General features: G+C 39.2%; 1 protein-coding gene across 8 annotated transcripts in view; it reads left to right on the top strand.

Moving 5' to 3' along the window:
* The window catches only part of LOC140601489 (tetratricopeptide repeat protein 39B-like), a 55,529-nt gene that overhangs the window by 4,953 nt on the left and 34,010 nt on the right, over window positions 1–16,566 (top strand). For 6 of the 8 annotated variants that reach the window (XM_072770470.1, XM_072770469.1, XM_072770467.1 and 3 more), the window contains one exon: window positions 10,423–13,773. In XM_072770470.1, the coding sequence (XP_072626571.1) occupies window positions 10,595–12,370 (1,776 nt within the window). In that variant the 5' untranslated portion in view covers window positions 10,423–10,594 and the 3' untranslated portion in view covers window positions 12,371–13,773. Of the gene's footprint in view, window positions 1–10,422; window positions 13,774–14,991; window positions 15,853–16,566 lie in introns of those variants that run through there. The other 2 variants (XR_012004501.1, XR_012004500.1) reach the window with 2 other exon arrangements.

Raw genomic sequence — 16,566 nt, 5'->3', positions numbered from 1 at the left:
AAGCGTGGCTCCACCATTTAATTAATAGCTGCCTACCCTTGATCAAGTTGTTAATCTCCTGGTACTTCAGATTCCTCATCTGCAAAATGGGGTTTGAGAGTAGTACTCATCTCAGAGAGTAGTTGTTAGGATTACATGAGGTAAATCAAGCAAATGACATTGCCCAGTGTCTAGCACATACTGAGTACTCAATAAATGTTAGCTGTTAGGAGGATGAAGAAGAGAGGCAGTAGTAGTGGTTTGACTAACCTTTGTCAGCTGCTAAAAATTTGATATGACCTGGGTACACTGACAGAAATGAAGTTTTGTTTCTGGAAAGCCAGGGACAAGACCCTGAAACACGGTGAGCAGCTTATGCCCACTCCTAAGATGTCTTTGTCTCTTCACTCATTTGCTTCTAAGTGAAATTGTTACTTTTCTTCTTTGACCCTATCCACAGAGACAAAAACAATCTGACACTTAAAAAAACCAACAAGTCAGAAAAAGAAATTTTCTTCATGAAAAGTGGATCTGCAAGAATCCTGAAATCAAATGCTGAAACTTGCTTAAAGGGTTTATGCAAAGGCATTTGCCTATGGAATTGGGGTGGGGAGGGGAATGGATGTATGTTCATGAGCAATGGGGAAATTGTTGCTTTTTATTACAAAGTTAAGTCTTTGAAGCTAATTTCTTTTTTTTGAGAGGGAGTGCAGAAAGAGAGGGAGAAAGAATCTTAAGCAGGCTCCAGGCCCAGCTTGGAGCCAACTTGGGGCTCCATCTCATGACCCTGAGATCATGACCTGAGCTGAAACTCCATGAGACTCCTAACCAACTGAGCCACGCAGATGCCCCTTTGAAACTAATTTCAATAAGATTAAGCATACCTTTTTTCCTAAAAAAAAAAAAAAAAAAAAAAGATTTTATTTTGGGCAGCCCAGGTGGCTCAGAGGTTTAGCACTGCCTTCAGCTCAGGGAGTAATCCTGGAGACCTGGGATCGAGTCCTACATCAGGCTCCCTGCATAGAGCCTGCTTCTCCTTCTGCCTGTGTGTCTGCCTCTCTCTCTCTTTCTCTCTCTCTGTGTCTCTCATGAATAAATAAATAAAATCTTAAAAAATAAAATAAAATATTTTATTTATTTATTCATGAGAGACACAGAAAGAAAACAGAGACATAGGCAGAGGGAGAAGCAGACTCCCTGCAGGAGCCTGATGTGGGACTCATTCCTGGAACTCCAGGATCATGCCCTGCACCAAAGGCAGATGCTCAGCCACTGAGCCACTCAGGCATCACAAGAGTACCTTTCTTTAAAAAGCAAATAGAAAACCTATTCCCAAGCCAATGATAAATGGATACATATACTGTGACTCAAATAGATAAGTTTAGACTTCATAAGAAAGAAATGGTTTGAAACACATAGGGAAACAAGGAATTTTATTAAATCATTAGTCTAACCACCTCATTTTTCAAATGAGACTAAGACCTAGAATTGTAACATGGTGAGTGCAGTGGTACCCAAATCTTGCTATGAAGACTGTCAGAACTTTGATAAAAACATCTCCAATTCCAGGGATGCTGGGGTGGCTCAGTGGTTGAGTGCCGGGATTGAGTCACACATCAGGCTCCCGCGTGGAGCCTGCTTCTCCCTCTGCCTATGTCTCTGTCTCTCTGTGTGTGTTTCTTATGAATAAATAAATAAAACCTTGAAAAAAAAAACTCCAATTCCATAAAAATAGTTACTATTCCAACCACTCTTTCTTGGGAAGAACCATCTTTTATTCTGTGAATATGTCGTATTTATTTATTTATTCATTTATCTTTTTTTTATCTTATTTTTTTAATGTTCCTCTGCCCCCCCCCTTTTTTAGGTGGTTCTGTTTTTATTTTTATTTATTTTTTTAATTTTTTTATGATAGTCACACAGAGAGAGAGAGAGGCAGAGACACAGGCAGAGGGAGAAGCAGGCTCCATGCACCGGGAGCCGGACATGGGATTCAATCCCGGGTCTCCAGGATCGCGCCCTGGGCCAAAGGCAGGCGCTAAACTGCTGCGCCACCCAGGGATCCCTAGGTGGTTCTGTTTTTAAATTTAAATTCAATTTGCCAACATATAGTGCTGCCCCTTTTAATGAAAGGATGCTAACAGTAATTTTTTTAAATCTCATGTTTTCTTTTAAGTTTGTTTGGTTTTAATAATCTCTACACCCAATGTGGAACTCAAACCCACCACCCTGAGATCAAAAGTCAGCATTCTTCTCTGACGGAGCCAACTAGGCACTCCTCTTCATGTTTTCTTGATAGAAAAAGTTTGTACCCTCCATCCTCCAGTATTTTTCAGATCTACCTAGTTCCCCAAATCCAAGACTATGGAATCTCTAGTTAAGAACCAAGTCTGATAGGGTGCCTAGCTAGCTCAGTCAGTAGAACCTCTGACTCTTGATCTCAGGATCTTGACTTCAAGCCCCACTTTGGGCATATAGCTTACTTAAAAAAAAAAAAAAAAAAAAAAAAAAAAAGACTTCACCCAGTAAAAAGTAGGAAAAAAAACCCCACAGAAACAGACAAGAAAAAAGGCCCCCCAACGAAAAAATTGTCTGTCCTTACTAAAAATGCAAATTAAAACAACATGCTATTTTTGTCAGGAGTGCGGTTAAATCGGCAATTATATACACTAAATATTTGAGGGTCAATTTAGCAATAGGTTGTTTCCTTCTTTTTTTTTTTTTTTAAGATTTTATGTATTTATTCATGAGAGACACATAGAGAAAAAGGCAGAGACACAGGCAGAGGGAGGAGCAGGCTCCATGCAGGGAGCCTGATGTGGGACTTGATCCTGGGACCCCAGGTTCACACCCTGAGCCAAAGGCGGCGTTTAAACTGCTGAGCCCCGAGCTGCCCTAGGTTGTTTCCTGAATTAAACACTTTTATATCCTATATACTGCCCCCTGCACACACACACAAACTTTAGAATATATAAAATTTAATTATTCAAAAATATCCTTTAACTTTTCACTAATTCAAATACAACATTTATAATTAGTATGTAATTTTTAAATTTTATTTTTAAATTTTAACTAGGCGCCATGCCCAACATGGGGCTTTAACTCATGACCCTGATGATCAAGACTCACAGAGTCACATGACTGAGCCAGCCAGGCACCCCAATTAGTATATAATTTTGAGATAGTATTGGGTATGGGCACCTTTGTGACTGTTCTTTCTTTGGAAAACTGGTCCCAGCAATTTTCACCTCATTGGTATGGAGTATGATTCCCCACAGTCCATAATCACTGTCTCAATCTGTGGTTACAGCCATATTCCAACATGAATATGGTGAACTGGAAAAAGTATTGAGTTCAGAAGTAAGGCAACATATGTTCCCATCTTTATTACTAAATAATCATATTATTTTTTATATGTTACAAACTTTCTGGGCCTCATTTTTCTCATATTAAAAGAGGTTTCTAGCCTCCAATTATCTTACTAATGTTAGTATTTGCTGAGTATTTACTATGTGCCAGACACTATACTAAGTGTTTTACATATGTTAACTCTTTTTTTCACTTTAAAATCAAAGCAAACTGCTCTTTTTTTTTTTTTAAGATTTTATTTCTTTATTCACGAGAGACACACACAGAGAGAGAGAGAGGCAGAGACATGGCAGAGGGAGAAGCAGGGAGCCCAACAGGGGCGCGCAACTCAACCCTGGGACTCCAGGATCACGCCCTGGGGTGAAGACAGGCGCTAAACCTCTGAGCCACGCAGGGATTCCCCCTGTTTGTTAGTTTTTAAGATTTTTAAATTTTTATTTATTCATGAGAGACACACAGAAAGAGGCAGAGACATAGGCAGAGGGAGAAGCAGGCTCCCTGCAGGGAGCCCAGTATGGGACTTGATCCCAGATCCTGGGATCACGCCCTGAGCCAAAGGCAGATGCTCAACCGCGGAGCCATCTAGGCGTCCCCAAGCTGCTCATTTTTTAACAGACCTCTGCCCCTTTCCTTATGCTATTCTTATCCTTATAATATTAATATTCCTTGACTGTTCCTGTGAACAATCCTACCTATGAAAGTCCTACTCATAGTTAAAAGCTTAGCTTAAATATATCACTTCCTAGAATCAGAGAAGTTAAATGATTTGCCCAAGGCCTTCCACCTACCTCTTTGATGAATATAGTCTGAGTTCATGAAAAGAGCAATGACCTGGGACTTAGAAGACTTGAAATTGAATACTGTTTCTGCAATTTACTACTTGGTTTTAGACAAATCACTTACATGTTTTAGACATTGGTTGTTTCATTTGTATTCATTCATGTAATATACATTCAAGTATACTTTGAAAAATGATTCAAAGCTAATAATACAATTCAAAATTTTGAGTTATTTTGGACAGCAATGTTGTATGTTCTTCTGTACTTAGCTAAATTATTCCACTGGATTATATGGATAAGGTTATTAAGTATCCAGGGGTGCCTAGGTGGCTCAGTTAGTTAAGCATCTGCCTTTGGCTCAGGTCATGATCTTGGGGTCTTGGGATTGGGCTCCACGTTGGGCTCTCTGCTCAGCAGGGAGTCAGCTTCTCCCTCTCCCTCTGTGCTCTCTCTCTCTCTCTCTCTCTCTCTCTCAAATAAATAAAATCCTGAGTCTCCAGGATCAGGCCCTGGGCCGAAGGCAGCGCTAAACCGCTGAGCCACCGGGGCTGCCCAATAAAATCTTTTTTAAAAGATTATTAATTATCCATGTAATATTAAATTCAGAATGCAAAAACTTTCTTAAGTTATAAAAATAATTTACTTTTGCTATAGAAAATGGAAAATATAGAAAGCAGAATGAAAAAAACAACAATAATCCTACATGGCTTAACTTTCCCAATAAAATATGTCATGTTCACTGCTACAGATAAATAATTGCCAAATAATCCTACATGGCTTAACTTTCCCAATAAAATATGTCATGTTCACTGCTATAGATAAATAAATAATTGCCAAATGACATCTTTTAAAAGAAAGAAGTTTGGGGAGCCTGGCTGGCTCAGGCAGAAAAACATGTGACTTCTGATCTTTGGGTTGTGAATTTGAGCCCCACATTGGATGTAGAGATTAAATAAATTTTTAAAAATTAAAAAATAAGATTAAATAAATAAGTTAGCTCATGTTATACTGTTGACTATGACTGTCAGCTCTGCAGTCCAACCACCTGGGTTTGAATCCTGTTCTCCATACATACATCAACTATGATTTTGGGCAAGTCACTTAACTTCACTTAGACTCAGTTTCCCCATACATAAAAGAGAAATGACAATAATACCCACTTCATCCAGTTGTGAGAGTTACATGAAATAAGCATGCAAAACTATTATAGGCTTCCCCCCCACCGAATATAAGTAACATATTGATTGTGGAAATTATAAATAGTACAAATACCAGGCTGTGAATTTTGTGAGGGCAGGGTCCAACTCTATTTCATTAACTAGGTTATGCCTATTTCATAGCATAGTCCTTATATAGTAGGTGCTCAATATTTACTGAATGTTGTTAAATAAAGAATATACGGGGATCCCTGGGTGGCTCAGCGGTTTGGCGCCTGCCTTCGGCCCAGGGCGCAATCCTGGAGTCCCGGGATCGAGTCCCGCATCCGGCTCCCTGCATGGAGCCTGCTTCTCCCTCCTGTGTCTCTGCCTCTCTCTCTCTGTCTATCATGAATAAATAAATAAAATCTTAAAAAAAAAAGAATATAAATGTTATCCATAACCCCACCACTCAGATATAATCATTATTATAATCTGAAATTTATAGTTCCAATTTTTACCTATGCATATATCACTTCTTTGGAAAAAATCACATCATATAGTTTTGTAAAAACCTTCTCTTTTTACTTAGTATATGTGATGGTTAATTTTACAAGTCAACATGACTGGTCCACAGGACCAGACATTTGGCCAAATATTATTCTGGATGTGTTTGTGAGGGTGTTTGAATGAGATTAACATTTGAATCAGTAGTAAGCAGTACTGAGTAAAGCAGATTGACTCCCCTATGTGGATGGACCTCATCCAATTAATTGAAGACCTGAATAGAACAGAACAAAAGACTGAGCAAGATAGAATTCCTCCTGTGTGACTGTCTGAGCCAGAACATCAGTCTTTTCCTGCCTTAGGACTCTACTTGAAAAATTGGCTCTTCCTGGATTTTGAGCCTGCTGGCTTTCAGATTAGAATTTATACCATGGGGTCTCCTGGGTCTGCAGCTTGCCAATTACAGATCTTGAGACTCCTCAGCCTCCAGATCTGCATGAGCCAGTTCTTTATTTTATGTATTATTTTGTACATACCTGGCATTGGTTATGCTTCTCTGGAGAACCCCAACTAATACAGTACATTATACCATAAACAATTTCTTAAGTCATTAAATAGTCTACAACAGTATAATGTTTGCGATAGTATTCCATCAGTATCCACTGTTGTAAGAAATTTAGATTTTCATTTTTGTATTATAAATAATGCTGAAGTATATATACCTTCTGTAGATATTTATATACACCCCTGATTATAACCTTAGGATAATTCCATAAGTAAAATTACTTGGTCAAAGAGTATAAAAAAAATTTAAATGTTGGGGCACATGGGTGGCCTAGTCAGTTAAGCAACTGATTTTTGCCTTCAGCTCAGGTCATGATTTCAGGGTCATGGGATTAAGCCCCACAACAAACACAACAAGCCCCATGTTGAGCCCCATCTCGAGCCCCCGTCCCACTCCATGCTCAGAGAAGAGTCTGCTTGGGATTCTCACCCTCTCCCTTTGTCCCTCCCCCCCACAATAAATAGATCATTTAAAAAAATGTAAAAGCTTTTAAAACATGTTGCCAAATAGCTCTCCAAAATGGTTGCAGCCACTTATGTATACCCACCAACAAGTCCACAAAGGTATTTGGTTTTCTGCACCTTCATTAACACTGGATGAATTTTTTTTTAATTTTTTTAAAATTTTTATTTATTTATGATAGTCACAGAGAGAGAGAGAGAGAGAGGGAGAGACACAGGCAGAGGGAGAAGCAGGCTCCATGCACCGGGAGCCCGACGTGGGATTCGATCCCGGGTCTCCAGGATCGCGCCCTGGGCCAAAGGCAGGCGCTAAACCGCTGCGCCACCCAGGGATCCCTGGATGAATTTTTTTAATCTGCCAAATTTCATTTTTAAGATGGAGATATTTTAAAATTTTTCATTTTATTATTTATAATGAGATTCAACATTATGCTTATTGGTAATTAATTTATTTACGTCCTTTGTTGATTTTTCTGTTGGGGTGTTTTTCCTAGCTTAGTGATCCCTAGGAACTCTTACTATATTAAGGACACCAATTCTTTGTAGTATTCGTTGTTACATTTTTTAGTATCATAGTTTTAAAAGTAAAAGGATTACTTCATCTTGAATTTATCTTAGTATATGTAAATTGAAAACTGTCATAGCCATTTAATAAATGCTAATTTAGTTTGATAACTAAGTGCCAGTCATTATACTTGATGATGAAGATAGATATAAAAGATGCAAAAAAAAAAAAAGACCAATGTTTAAAAATATATATATATTTTATACCAGCAAGTGCTGGTATAGAGGTAAGCACAAGGCATCATGGGAATACATAGGATGTTCACTTATCTTAGTCTGAAAGAAGAGATCAAGAGATTCTCACATCTTCTATATCTCTCCTCAAATGTCACCTTATTGGGGAGGCCTTCTCTGACTACCCTACATAAAATACCAAGTACCTTATACCCCATCACTCTCTAAATTTCTTATTCTGTCTTAATCTGTTTTAGTCTTCCTCATAGCATATATCAACTGCTGACATGTTGTTTATTCATTTGTGTTTTCCTCCACATCACAACATCCTTCTCCCTGCCAAGAATGCCCCTCCCCTAAGAAAACCAATTCCATGGTAGCCAGGTCTTTATTTTGTTCATTGCTGTATCCCTAGCACCAAGAATAGTGCTCAGTATATTGAAGGGGCTCAATTCAATCTGTATTAAACGAATAAGAGAAAGGAAGGCTCTTCTCTGTTAGTGTAAGAGGTTTTTCTCATCTCATCCAAGGCTTTCCTCCCCACACTTGTGCTCTGTATCCCTCTCTGCTTCCTCTCTATCTTACTCAAGCCCCTACTCGACTGATCTTCCTGGCTCAGTATTAGTGCTCCCTAATCCATTCTTACTAGACTGATATTTTTTTTATTTTAATTGTTTAAAACATTTTATTTTGTTGAGAGAGAGGGAGGGAACATGAGGGGCAGAAGGAGAAGCAGACTCCCCGTTGAGCAGGGAGCCTGATGTGAGTCTTGATCCCAGGACTCTGGGATTGTGACCTGAGCCAAAGGCAGATGTTTAACGGACTGAGCCACCCATGTGCCCCTGATCCTTAAAAAAAAACAAAACAAAAACAAAGAGATTACATTTTTAAGTAATCTCTACACCCAATGTGGAGCTTGAATTTACAACGCCGCGATCAAGAGTCACATGCTCTACCAATGGAGCAAGTCAGGCACCCTGCTAGAGTGATCTTTTAAAAGTAGACAAGTGGACAGAGGTAAAGAAGACATCTCAGACAGAACATTTTAAGCAAAAGAATGATAAAATGACTCCACTTCTATTGCCAAAAGCTATGAAACTCCTCACACAGCAGTCTGCATCCCAAATGTCATTTAAAACAATTTGGCAAAAAAAAAAAAAAAATTTAAATTAAATTTAAAAAAATTAAACAATTTGGCAAGCACCTGCTATATGCCAGGATATGAGGGGATTTGTATAAAATAATATATTGAGTATTTACACTATATGCCAGGTACTGTTCTGACTGCTTTCCATATATTAATCTACCTAATTCTCCCAACCACTCTTTGGTAGAAGTATTATTATTCCCTATTTGCAGATGAGAAACAGAAGCACAGTAAAGGCAAGCAAGTGGAGAATCAGGATTCAAACCTAAGCAGTCTAACTTAACAGTTTGTGCATTTTACCATATCATACCATTTTACCGTATTATAACCTCATTAAAGAAGAATGTCCAGGGTGATTTGGAGGACAACAGAGAGGTACTGCATTCAACAAAGTAGATCTGACAGGATTTGGTCACTGATGGATATGGGAGGAGGAAAAAAAAGAGAGAGATCTAGTGTGGATGATAGTACTAATCATCTAAAGAGAGAATACAAGAGTTAGAGGAGGAGGATATAGTCTTAAGGGTCTATAAATAACATGCCTTTTCCTGTCTGAGTTCAGAACCAATGGAATATAGATGCAAGAGTCAGGCTGAAGGACCCCAAAGTTGATTTTTGATTAAGTTGACAGTTACTGTGGTTTCAGATGTGATGAGCTGCCAGGACGCCTGGGTGGCTCAGTAGCTGAGCATCTGCCCTTCGGTTTAGGGTGTGATCCCAGAGTCCCATATCGGGCTTGCACAGGGAGCCTGCTTCTCCCTCTGCCTGTGTCTCTGTGTCTCTCATGAATATATAAATAAAATCTTAAAAAAAAAAAAAAAGACGTGATGTGCTGCCAACTGGGCTCACCGATGCTTCACCCCCTAATTAAACCTTTGCCCATCTGGTCCCAGGCACAGCTAGAGAGCAGAAAACAAACTCTTTCTGGTTGTTGGTTTCAGGCCAATTCAAAAGGAGGAATTCAGAAGGGATAGAGCAACGCTCTTCCAGGTCTTTTTATCAGCTCCCAGCCAGAAGTCAGCCCAGAGTATTCCTCTAGCAGAAAAGTCCCCTTATGGGAACATTAAGAGCAAGGGATTGGGGGGATAGGAGAAATAGGGAGAAGCTGGTAAAAGAATACAAACTTTCAGTTATAAGATGAATGAGATCTAAGTATCTAATATATGACATGGTGGCTATAGTTGATAACATTGTATTGTATAATTGAAATTTGCTGAAAGTAGAAAAATGTTCTTATCACCCCTAGACCATCATGTTATATACTTTAAATGTCTTACAGTTTTGGGCAGCCCCGGTGGCGCAGCGGTTTAGCGCCGCCTGTAGCCCAGGGCGTGATCCTGGAGACCCTGAGTCGAGTCCCACATCAGGTTCTCTGTATGATGCCGGCTTCTCCCTCTGCCTGTGTCTCTGCCTCTCTCTCTCTCTGTCTCTATGAATAAATAAATTAAAAAAAATAAATATCTTACAGTTTTGTCAATTTTTTCTCAGTAAAACTGAGTGGGGGGGGCAGAGAATAGAGAGTGTATCAATTATACAAAAAGAAAAAAAAATTTCTTAAAGGGAATAAGCCTTCCCCCATCAACATTTCTGAAAATGTGTATTATTGCTGAAAGAACTCTTTGTTTATAAAGGATTTACTTCACATGTTTTCTATATATTACAAATGATTTGAATTTCTCAGAAATACCTCTTATGAGTAAATAAAATTCTTTCTCTCCCCTCCCCATCTTGTCTGCCATAGATGAGAATATTCTAATGCTGCACCCACACTATTAGTTTGTCTGCCTCCGTTGTAACAGCGACACCTCAGGCTGTAGAAGAAGTGAGCTCAGTTGGGAGAGCAGGAGCTACCCTCATTGCGGCCACATCACTCCCTGTCAGATACTGCCCATCTCTAAAGTAAGGAAGCAAATATGTCACTTACTCTAAGTAAAAGAGAAAATGATAAGGAGAATGTCTTTACATCATTTACTCTAAGTAAGGCAGAAAGTGATGAGGACAAATTTGAAGATGCCTATGAAACTATCCCTGTGGCAACAACAATGAATCTAATGTCTTCCTTAGAAGAATGCACAACTGGATTGTATTTATTTCTAAATAATAGATTCAAAGAGGCCATAGATCTTATTCATCCATGGTCAAAAAACAGTATATACCATGCTCTAATTTATAATATCCTTATGGTTGTTAAGGCCATCTTGACTTTTGACCCACTGGATATACAGATTGGAATGACTACCACAAAGGAAGCTTTGAAAACCTGCAATGGTTTCCGAAGAAAATCTAGGATGACAAGTTTTTCTCATCTAGTGAATAAACAGGGAATAAAGGCTATCAAAGAAGAGGAATTGCATGCAGAAGTCTGCTATGCTGAGTGCTTGATTCTGAAATCCACTGTAACATTTATACAAGACGACAGTATGTTTGCTTTCCTTAAAAGTGCAATCAACATCGGGTTAAGTTATCAAATATACAAAGACTGTCAACAAGTATTAACACAGATACCTAACAACCAGAGCAAAACCTACAGACATCTGGTTGGAGGAGTAAAATTTGGACTTGGAGCATTCAATCTGATATTATCACTTGTGCCACCAAAGACCCTTAAACTACTCAATATTGTTGGATATTCTGGTGATAGAGACGTGGGCTTGACTTTGCTTTATGAGAGTGCATCTGAATCCCATATAAACAATATCTTAAGTGTTCTAACTCTACTCTTTTATTACAGTTATATCTTTGTAGCTTTTGGTGTTGAAAAGGGTCACAGTTCTGCTGTAGAGGACCTCTTCCTAATCTACCTCCAGAAATTTCCAAACTGTGTCATACTTAAATTTTTTCATGCACGTTTTAGTATGCTGAAAGGAAATTTTAAAAATGCACAGTTAGTATTAGAGCAATGCATTTTTATTCAAAATGAATGGAAGCAGTTTCATCACCTCTGTTATTGGGAACTCATGTGGTGCCATGTTTTTCTGCGGAATTGGAAGCAGGCTTACCACTATGCTGACCTACTGTCTCATAAGAGCAGGTGGTCCAAGGCAATATATGTATACAGTAAAGCTATGCTACTCGCCTTGCTTCCTTCTGAGTCTGTCAAATCAGAGAGTGAGGACCTAAACTCTCTCTTCTTAAAAGTGGATAGCCTGAGAATCAAAATTTTAGGAACTTCTGTGCCAATAGAAAAGTTTGTTGCTGAAAAGGGCCAGCGCTATGGCACTACTACAGGCTGGTTTACTGCACAGCCCATCCTGGAATTCATTTATGCCTGGAGTGGTTTCCGAGTCATGAGTAAAAAACTAGACCTTATTTCAAGCTGGTTATCAATAATTAATAGAGGAGAAGACCTTTTACGAGAAAATCCAAATAAAGAGTATGGCACAGATGACATAAGTTTGTTAAATTTACTGAAAGGTCTATGCCTGAAACATTTAGGCAGATATTCGACAGCTGAGCATTACTTTAATCGTGTCATTCAAAAGGAGAAGTTGTTAAAATATGACCACTATTTGGTGCCATACACTTATTATGAACTAGGAATTCTTCACTACCTAAAAGGAGATTATGAGAGTGCAACAAAAAACCTAGACAACATAAAAAACTACAAAGACTATTCCATGGAAGCCCGATTACAGTTTAGGACTCACATAGCTCTTGAACAAATAGCTAAAGAAAAGCGATGGTCTTGACACAAACCAAACAAAGTGTGGTTTTGTTTATTATGAGTGAAGTATCTGCAATCAGCAAGGTAATTAGCAGTCAAAAAATTATTTCTTTGTTGAAGAAATCCAAGAAGAGGCAGCTGCTAAGAATCTGATCAGTAACAAGAAAGGAATTGGCCATTACTTTTCCCTCTTTCCCTCTCCTTACCTATAAAATGGAATGTCTTAGACTGGCAAATGGAGTGATGCACATTTTCTTGAAAAAGAAAAGGCAAATAATGTACAGTTGACCCTTGAACAACACAGAGATTATGGGTGCTGACCTATGTGCAGTCAAAAATCTGTGTATAACTTTTGACTCCCCAAAAACTTAACCACTAGTAGCCTACTGTTGACTAGAAGCATTATCAATAACAAAAACTGTCAATTAACATATATTTTGTGTGTTGCATGTATTACATACTGTTTTTATACTAAAGTAAGCTAGAGAAAAATTATTAAGAAAATAATAAGAGAAAATACGTTTATAGTACACAGTACCATATCAAAAAAAAGTCCATGTATAAGTGAACCCACATAATTCAAACCCATGTTGTTCAAGGGCCAACTGTACATTATAAAATCTACTCTCTCTTCTATGTTATGAATTTTTCAATTATGTTAGATAACATTTTCAAAAACTCAAAAAATATTTTTTTAACATCTCACTTGATTATATATATACACTTGCAAATAAAATAGGAAAAGAAGCTACACCAGGAATCCCAGTGCCCTATAAATGTTTTTACTGTTAAAAGAAAGAAAAAAACCCTTAAGGTCTTACTGACATTTCAAAACAATGATGTACCAAACAGCATGGACTCTGAATACTTTTCTCTTTTATAGTAAATTCTATTGGCTTTTTATACCAGAGAAGATATTTTTCCCCACGTCTACTTTACCTTTCACCAGTAGTCTATTTTACCTTTTTCACTAGGAAGCTCAAATAGGGGTCTATAATTTGTCACAGGGTAGAAAAGAAAAGGCCCCCCTTACACACACACACACACACACACACACACACACACACACAAGCAAACCCTTTGTAGAGAAGTGGAAGAAGCCAGGGAGGATATTCACTAGGCAAGAAAAAAGACTAAGCCCATGGAGGCTTGAATTACTGCTGGCCCTCCCTTAGCGACCCTCCCTAGGGTGTTAAGAAGTGACAACATAATTAAACCCTTGCATCTATCCAGTTGCCATTGTTAGTGAGCTAATCTGAGAGTAAACGGCAGCTGTACGAATGGGATATTGCTTTACCTGCCTTGGGGGTAAAATCAGTACCTAGACCATTTAATTTCCAGACCATTAAATCTGGCTGGGTGTATCCTCCCTTGGAAAGTCACCCTTGGAAACAGACCTTGCTGGGAAAGTCTGGTTTGCTAAAACAGGTGAGTGAAACACGTTATGTTAATGTTTTGGGCATCCAAGCAATTGACTGGATCACAATGAGGAGCTAGGATTTCAGATTTAAAATGTTTTACTTTGAAAAGCACATTTCTCCTTAACTAAAAATAGACTGTCAGGTGAAGACCTGTGCTTAAGTTTTCTCCATTATTTAATCAGTAGGGTAAAGTGGTTAAGAGGGCAGGCTCTGGGCTGATGGCCTGGATTGGTACCCCTGCTCCCACATTAGCTAGCCATATGCTCTTGGGCCTCTGCGCCTCAGTGTCCCCTGGCTATAAAGCAGGGATAATAGATCCTAGTTCATGTTTTTTTCTGGGTTAATTAAGATTGAGTTAATACACATGTATTATTACTACTACTCTTCTTACTAATAGTAAGAAGAAGAAGAATACATTGTTACCCAGTGCAGAAGATTTAAATTATTTCCTCAGAAAAAGCAAAGGTGCCCTTGTTACTGCTTTCCCAATCTGAAGCTTGACCTGTTACTTTGCTTTTTCTATTTTAGTTGATCTTGGTCACTTATGAAATAAGTAACTGCCTAAATTGGGCAGCCCGGGTGGCTCAGTGGTTTAGTGCTGCCTTTGGCCCAGGGCGTTACCCTGGGGTCCTGGGAATCCAGTCCCATATCAGGCTCCCTGCATGGAGCCTGCTTCTCCCTCTGTCTGTGCCTCCCTCGCTCGCTCTCTCTGTCTCTCATGAATAAGTAAATAATAAAATCTTAAAAAAAAAAAACACCATTAAAAAAAAAAAAAGAAACTGCCTAAATTATGGTTTTGTGTTTTGTCCCAGCTTCTTCCAAGAGTAAATTTATTAATTGGTTAAATAAACACATGTTGAATGCCTACCATTTGCAGCACTGAACAGGGTATTTAGGATATAAAGTATGTTCTCTCTCCTGAGGACTTTATTAGGGAGACAAGTTAGAAGAGGATTTTGTTGGGGTGGCAACACTAAAAACAGTTGCTTAGACAGGTAGGAATTTGTCTCAAACACAAGAAATCTGAAGGTAGATAGCTCAGGTCTGGTATGGCTCTTATTTTTCTGCTTGGCATGCCAGTCTTCCCATGCTTTTCTCCTTACACAGTGGAAAGAGGCTACCTCATCTCTGGGCCTTATGTCCAAACCAGGCAAGCTGGAAGACGAATGGTTAAGAAGCAAAAAAGGCTTTCTCCTTCTGAGGAGGCTTTGCCTTTTTATTTCAGAACGGACCAGGAATTTCCATATATATCTCATTGGCCAGGAATCTTCATATGGCCACTTCTACCTGCAAGGGAAGCTGAAGATTGAGTTGGAGCTTTCCAGCCTCATTAGGAGGTCGTGAAAAAGGACTGTTAAGTGACCCAAACCCACAGTAACTGCCACAACACATATGTAAATTAGAAGACTACAAAATGGTATGAGAAGGGTACAGCTGAAAAGGGAACAAGGCAACAATGAGATCAAGGAATCACCTGGAGAAGACTCTGGGGCTCCAACAGGAAATCTTGAAATTGGCATTTCCTTGGTGAAATTGCTATTCATAGCCCTGCTTTCTCACCCTTAACTGCCCAAGGGTTGACTAGACACATCAGGGCTGATTCTTACCAGTCAGATTCACAAGAGATTAAGATATAATTTGCTTTGCTAATTTATTTTTTTATACTAGGGACTATTCCAGAGTTGCAAACTCAGTTTCCTGTGGGATCAGGCAGTTAATGTAAACAATATAAAGCAGATGAATGGAAAAACAATAAGGGTGGTAGAAACTAGCTGTGAAGAAGACAGAGGAAACCCATCTAAGAGCTTTCAAATTAAAAAATAATAATTTTAAAAGATTTTAAACTGTGCAGATATTAAACTATCTGCACGTCCCGATAGGATGCCTAATTTGTGATTGCTGGTCTATTCCTTCTTACTGACTAGAAAGTGCTCATGTTTTCTTCTCAAGAACCACCTCTCTTGATAAACACTGTACCTAGGGCAGCCCCGGTGGCGCAGCGGCTTAGCGCTGTCTGCAGCCGCGGGTGTGATCCTGGAGACCCTGGATTGAGTCCCACGTCACGTCACGCTCTCTGCATGGAGCCTGCTTCTCCCTCTGCCTCTCTCTCTCTCTCTCTCTGCATCTCTATGAATAAATAAATAAAATCTTAAAAAAAAAAAAAAAAAAAAAAACACTGTACCTAGAAAACCAGCAGGGAGGAGTCATAAGGCAGCGGTGAGGGTGGAATCAGAATATGAAGCCGATAGTTTTAGGAATGTCTATTCCAGGCCAGCGTGAGACCTGATGAAGCATCTGTTCCCCACAATATGTATATATTTCTGGAAAGTCCCTACCTTGCAGATCCAGGGTCTCTCAGAAATACCTCCCAATCTTGTGCTTACTGACCTTTCTTCTATGCCTTCTGCTGCCAACCCTGGGGTACCGAAAGCCCCAGTAGGGTATAATAAGTTTCCGTTTACTAACATAAAATCCCATTCCAGTCCTGCTTCCACGAGAGTACAACCAGGTCACTTAGTTTCGAATTTTGGTCATCCCCACCTTCTCTAGTGATCCAGGCTATAGATGGTCTCTTTGTACAAACGAATCACAGATTGAACCATACCATTTTACTTAACATTTAGGGTTAATTTATAAAAGCTTGGAGGAGGGTGGCCCAGTGGCTCAGCGGTTTAGTGCTGCCTTTGGCCCAGGGCCTGATTCTGGGGACCCAGGATCGAGTCCCATGTTGGGCTCCCTGCATGGAGCCTGCTTCTCCCTCTGCCTGTGTCTCTGCCTGCCCACCCCCCATGTGTTTCTC

The sequence above is a fragment of the Canis lupus genome, chromosome 12 (genome assembly GCF_048164855.1).
Source record: "Canis lupus baileyi chromosome 12, mCanLup2.hap1, whole genome shotgun sequence".
Taxonomy (NCBI): domain Eukaryota; kingdom Metazoa; phylum Chordata; class Mammalia; order Carnivora; family Canidae; genus Canis; species Canis lupus.
The sequence above is the reverse complement of the archived record's forward strand: the minus strand, read 5'-3'. Positions and strand labels throughout refer to the sequence as shown.